Source organism: Microtus ochrogaster, linkage group LG12 (assembly GCF_000317375.1).
Source record: "Microtus ochrogaster isolate Prairie Vole_2 linkage group LG12, MicOch1.0, whole genome shotgun sequence".
In the NCBI taxonomy this organism is placed as follows: domain Eukaryota; kingdom Metazoa; phylum Chordata; class Mammalia; order Rodentia; family Cricetidae; genus Microtus; species Microtus ochrogaster.
The window spans coordinates 4309175-4315113 of record NC_022036.1 but is presented as its reverse complement, the minus strand read 5'-3'; the positions used below and the strand labels follow the sequence as shown (position 1 = coordinate 4315113).

Sequence of the window (5939 nt, the reverse complement as noted above, 5' to 3'; positions counted from 1 at the left end):
GGTCAAGTCCTGATGTCCTACTCTAAGAAAACACATTTTGGGTACTCAGACTGAGTAACAGGCCCTTTTAGATTCATCTCTCAGATATTTCTGTGCCTCAGACATCTGTCTTCTCTCAAGCTTTCCCCATTCTCTCTGGACTATAACTCAGGCAGTCAGAGGACAGCAATCTAACAGGTACATAACAATCCAAGACTTTTGATGTTGATTATGTTCTTGTATTTCTGAAGCCTTAAGGGTTCTGTGTTCATAAATGTCCTCAGAAGTTCTTAGTAACCTTATGTTCACACTTTATTAAAGTCACAAGTGGTTTCCAAAAGTCTCACAGATGGGGAAAAGCCTCTTCAATCTCTCTGCCTTTTCAGAAAAAAAAATGTGAAATACATCCACATTTGTCTCAACTAGACAGGTTATCTGCTCACCTAAGCATCACCATCCCCATCCCTTATGCCTATGCTTGTATGAAAATGTTCTGCTGTTGCAGTTATGAAACACAGAGCCCATTGCTCTGAGGAAGCAGACTCTGGACAGTATCATGGTAGAATATTGGGGTGTCTCAAACTTGTGCTGGGATTCATAGCTGGAAAGTCTTCAGGCATTCTTAGAGTCAGTCACATTACATCCCTTTTTGCTTCTTGGCTAAGAACTTGTTAGAAAGAATGTAACTCTCCCTTCCTTCCTCCAATGCTATTCTTCTCTTTCCCAAGTAAACAGGGCAGACTTTAATCTGTGCTCCCTTTTGGCAGATCCAAAAATATCCTGCATCAGCTGTCTGTTTCCCATGTAGATGATCAAAGTCCTATGCCTGGTGGTCTCATATGGATCTGAGAGGACAGTTGGAACGTGTTGCTAGATTTCCATAGTCCCATGGTTATAGATAATGATTTCTGTGGTCCCATGGTTTTAGGTAATGATTTTCATGGTCGTATGGTTAAAGGAAATGATTTCTATGGTTCCATGGTTAAAGGTAGTATTTGTGGTAGGGTTAGATATTCTATTTAAGTATTTGTGGTAGGGTTAGATATTCTATTTAAGTATTTGTGGTAGGGTTAGATATTGTATTTAAGAGAGATGCTAGCTAGTGCATTTTCGAATTGGCCTTGTGTCTTTACAGATATACTTTATTGTTAACCTCTTCTTTGCCACTCTTCTGGAGGAAAAACATAACACTGGGGACGATTCCCTGGTGTCTTCAAAGAGACAGAGACAACCATGAAGATTTTAAAGATGAGACAGGGTCACAAAAGTTTTACTTTTAAATTTTTACTAACTCTGAAATGGTGGTTTTGACATTTCCTTGTACCTCAAAGAAAATCTACTCACACTTTCTGTTTTCTAAATTGAAACTCACAATTTTTGAGTAGACAAAGAAAAAAAATAGAATGTCATTTTTTTGTAGAGTTGGAGAACTCAGCAATAAAAAGTAAATCAATAGAAAGTGTTTATAACTGTTAAGCTATCTCACTGTGGGTTCTGGGAAATTGACATTCAACAAAGTCACAAACTTAAGATGAAAATTAAATGTAAAGGAGAGACTGAAGTTTTATGGTCATACTTTTCAATCGAATGATCCAAGAATTTTAGTAAATTCTCCATTTAACGAAAGTTCTGTGAAGGGTTTTGGTTATGATCTGATATTTGTTGATATATAACTTGGGCTTAATTCTCAGGGAACTAATGGGCAAGGAAAACCAGACATGGGTGAGTGAGTTCTTACTGCTGGGGTTATCCAGCGACTTGGGGACTCAAGTCTCCTTGTTTGTGCTGTTCCTGGCCATGTACTTGCTGACCGTCCTAGGGAACCTGCTCATCATCCTCCTCATAGTGTTGGACAGCAGGCTCCATACACCCATGTACTTCTTCCTCAGCATCCTGTCGTTTGTGGACATCTGTTACACCAACAGCACGGTGCCCCAGATGCTCATCCACTTCCTGTCAGCCTGGAAGTCCATCTCATTTCACAGATGTGTGATGCAGCTGTATATCTCCTTAGCAATGGGCAGCACGGAGTTCTTCCTGTTAGGTGCTATGGCCTATGACCGCTATGTGGCAGTGTGCTACCCTCTGCACTACAAGGTCATTATGCATGGATGGCTGTGCCTGGGATTGGCTTCGGCTTGCCTGACTGCTGGTCTCACAAACTCACTAATGCAAACCGTCATGATCTTCCAGTTACCCTTCTGTCATAAGGTCATCAATCACTTTGCCTGTGAGATACTGGCTGTGCTAAGGTTGTCTTGTGTGGACATCTCCCTGAACAAGGTCATGGTGGCCATCTCGGGATTTCTGGTGATCATGCTTCCCTGCATCCTGGTGCTCTTTTCCTATGCTCACATAGTTGCGGCCATTCTCCGTATTCGCTCTTCCCAGGGACGACGCAAAGCCTTTGGGACTTGTGCTTCTCATCTCACAGTGGTTTCCATGTGCTTTGGAACAGCCATATTTACTTACATGAGGCCTGTGGGCAGATCCTCAGCAGGACAGGAGAAGATGGTTGCTCTCTTCTATGCTGTAGTGACCCCAATGCTCAATCCCCTTATCTACAGCTTGAGGAACAATGACGTGATTGGGGCTTTAAAAAGAGTATTGGAGAAACTAAAGGAAAAAACTAGGTGAAAATGATTTGTTCTTTCCAACAGCCCAACAAAACACATTCTAGATAAGAAGGAAATGGTGTCTATGCACTTTCTTCTTAAATTTTCTTTCAAGATGGATTATACTTTAGTAACATGCTGCAGTTTTAACTATGTATTGATAAATCAAAAACAAAACCACAAACAAACCAAAATGCCCTTCATTATTGGGCTAGATTCTGACTCTATTCACCAAATAGACTGTAAGCTCCTTGCGGTAAAGGTATGTAGATTTACCGCATGCGTTTTCTGCACATTAGAAATGCTATTGCCTTCCTGTTGCTTGCACAATTCATCATTTAACACTTTCTTCACTATTTAAGTAGCATTTTCTGAACAAGTATGAAGAAAATACTAGTTCAGTTTGAGGGGGTATTAGAAGATAAGTTGTTATAAGTCTCAGGGAGCATGTGAGCATGAAGACCATCCTTGAACAAAGGTATTATCAGAAATTGTTAGATGCTGGGAGATCATGAGTCAGTTTTCTCTAAGAGTGAAGTCCCTGGTCAGCAAAACACACTCCAGTGGAAGGTCACATGTCCAACAATAAATAGGCAGCATAAGACTGGAGATGTAAGATGAAAAGAAGATACAAGTCAGATTGGATAAAAATTGGGGCTGGATCTGGGAAGAGTTGGGAGAGGTGTGACTATGATCAAAACATGTGATACAAAATTCTCAATGAACTAATAAAAATTACAGTAAATTTCAGGTGCATTTTTAATAGTTAGACTCCTTAGTTTTACAGACTTTTTTTTGTACAAGTCCTTTGTTAATTTTATGAATTAACACATTGTTTTATTGCATTTTTTATTTTCACTTCTCTCTTGCCGTTTAGAAAACAAGTCTAATGTGTTTACTGTAGTAACCATGACTGGAATTGCATATACAAAATTTACTATTTCATGCTTTGCTTTAGTGTTTATGCTCAGTTTTTTTTTTGTTTGTTTGTTTGTTTTTTTGGTTTTTCGAGACAGGGTTTCTCTGTGGTTTTGGAGCCTGTCCTGGAACTAGCACTTGTAGACCAGGCTGGTCTTGAACTCACAGAGATCCGCCTGCCTCTGCCTCCCGAGTGCTGGGATTAAAGGCATGTGCCACCATCATGCCCTCAGTTTTATATTTTACAATTTATAGATAGTTCTAGTCAAATACTACAACTGTTTAGGATAACCCACAGTATTTCTATTACCTCAGCTCTTATTCTTGGAGCTATCACTCAACTCATATACACTATGATGGTATTAAATTAAGCCCCTGTGTGAAAATTTTTGGGGGGCACACGTAAAGGAATCAAGTTGCTAGAACATGGACAATGCTATACAGAATGGGATTTTATGTCTTCACCCTTGCTTCAGTGTATATATTCCTTAAGGATGCTCAACCTCACCAACATTTAGTTTGTTTTGAACTTAAAAAAAAGGCATATTTATTACTGATTGTTCCTCTTCCTTGGTAACTCACATGGCTCATGCTTACATTTCTTAACCAAGATATTTTATAATCAATGTTAATAAAGAAAAGATGGTGTACTGAGATAATAAAATCAATAGCAATTCCTTACCCTACCGGTAATAAACTAAAAATATCAATAAAGAATCAAATAAGCTATAACTATAATGCATCTATTTTGAATGAAAACAGTTAATATCATAGAAATCAGCTTTACACAAATGCATTAGCAATCCTAATGCTGCATATATGCAAATATTTGTGCCTGTTTGTGTATGTACATGTATGTGCATACATGAAGATATCATGCATATATCTGAAGGTTACAGGACTGTAAGTGTCTTCATTTACTTTTGAAACAAAGGTTATATAGTTGGACTTTCCTTTAGGACACCAGCTCACAAATAATGACATAGAAACATTATTAATTTTAAAACCTCAGTTTGTAGCTTAGTCTCCTTCCTAATAAGTTCTTATAACTTAAATTAGACCATTTATAGTAATCTACATTGTATCATGTGGCATTAACTCTTGTCCATCTTACATCTCATGTTTCCTTTTTATATTTCCTGGTGTCTCTCACATGCCTAGATTCATCCTCCTTTTCTCTCACAGGAAATCCTCTCTATTCCTCCTGCATAGCTCTCCGCCATTCAAATTTTTATTACATCAGCCACAGCAATATATCTTCACACAATGTACCAATATCCCAAAACATTTCCTCTTTTTGTCTAAATAAAAAGGAAATGTTTAGACTGTAATATAGTAAAACTATGTACAATAAGAACAATTATCAGGTAAGAATTATATGTGTTATGTCCAGTCCATCTGTATTTGGCAAATTCAGAAAAAATTCCATTATTTATCCTATCTTGTTAGTTCAAAGTTTTTAACCTAATTTACTTTCTATCCTAATTTGTATTACCATGCCTCTCATGGCAATTGGGCCAGGCCAATTTCACAATTTCATGGGGAGAACAACTTTTGGAAGCTTACTTGTTTCATCCACCTTGTTTAAACAGGTTCTTTATTATTTTCACCATTCTGCATACCTGGACCTGCTGGTCCAAGAACTTCTCAGAGATTCTCGTACCTCTGTCCCCCACCTCCTAGCAGAAGTACTTGGGTTGCAGATGCAAGCTACTGCATCTGCTTTTTGTCAGTTCCGGAGATCAACCTCCAGTGCCGGTCTTGTGTGACAAGCACTCTTAATGTTTGAGCCATCCTATTGGTCCCAGTACACAGTTTTGAAATATATACCAATTTAGTTGATTTTAAAATTTTAATGAAAGAAAAGTTATTGTCAATCTAAAGCACAGTTCTTAATTATATAGAATGAGAGATAATTTATTCTTCGAGTATATATGCATGACCACAGACCAGGAACACAGATTTAGGTTAGGCTAAATAACATGTTCCAATGTGGAAGCAATTTTATGAAGTTTTACAGTTATAAACAAAAAGAACGTCATAATTCAAGCACCTTAAAAATACATTTGTGGAAATATCAGATAGATAGATTGTAACAAAGTGACAAATTCTGCTTTACAGGCTTCTGCCATCTAATGGTATTTTCTGCTGTGTTGACAGAAACTGGTGACCTCTTAATAAAATCCAAAAGCTTTTGACCTGTTAGCAACAAAGATGGTAGGAAAGATGAAGACGTGGGCCATGAATGGCTATTAAGGAGGTTAAAAGAAGCCAAAATAATTGGAAATCAGACAAGCAACATTGTAGATCTCCACAATAATAAAGATTTTTTTAAACAGCACTTTTATTAATTCTTTGAGAATCTCCTACAATGTATTCTTTTTTTTAATTTATTTATTTATTGAGGATTTCTGCCTCCTCCCCGCC

At 37.7% G+C, this 5939-nt stretch overlaps 1 protein-coding gene across 1 annotated transcript; it reads left to right on the top strand.

Moving 5' to 3' along the window:
* The first annotated feature begins 1677 nt into the window (after positions 1–1677).
* On the top strand, positions 1678–2616 carry LOC102001493 (olfactory receptor-like protein OLF3). The gene has a single exon (XM_005363845.1). It carries the CDS (start codon positions 1678–1680, stop codon positions 2614–2616), a length of 939 nt encoding a protein of 312 aa, XP_005363902.1.
* The last annotated feature ends 3323 nt before the right edge of the window (positions 2617–5939 follow it).

Coding starts and splice junctions, on each gene's coding strand:
- LOC102001493 (XM_005363845.1), top strand. CDS start 1,678: ATGGGCAAGGAAAACCAGACATGGGTGAGTGAGTTCTTACTGCTGGGG.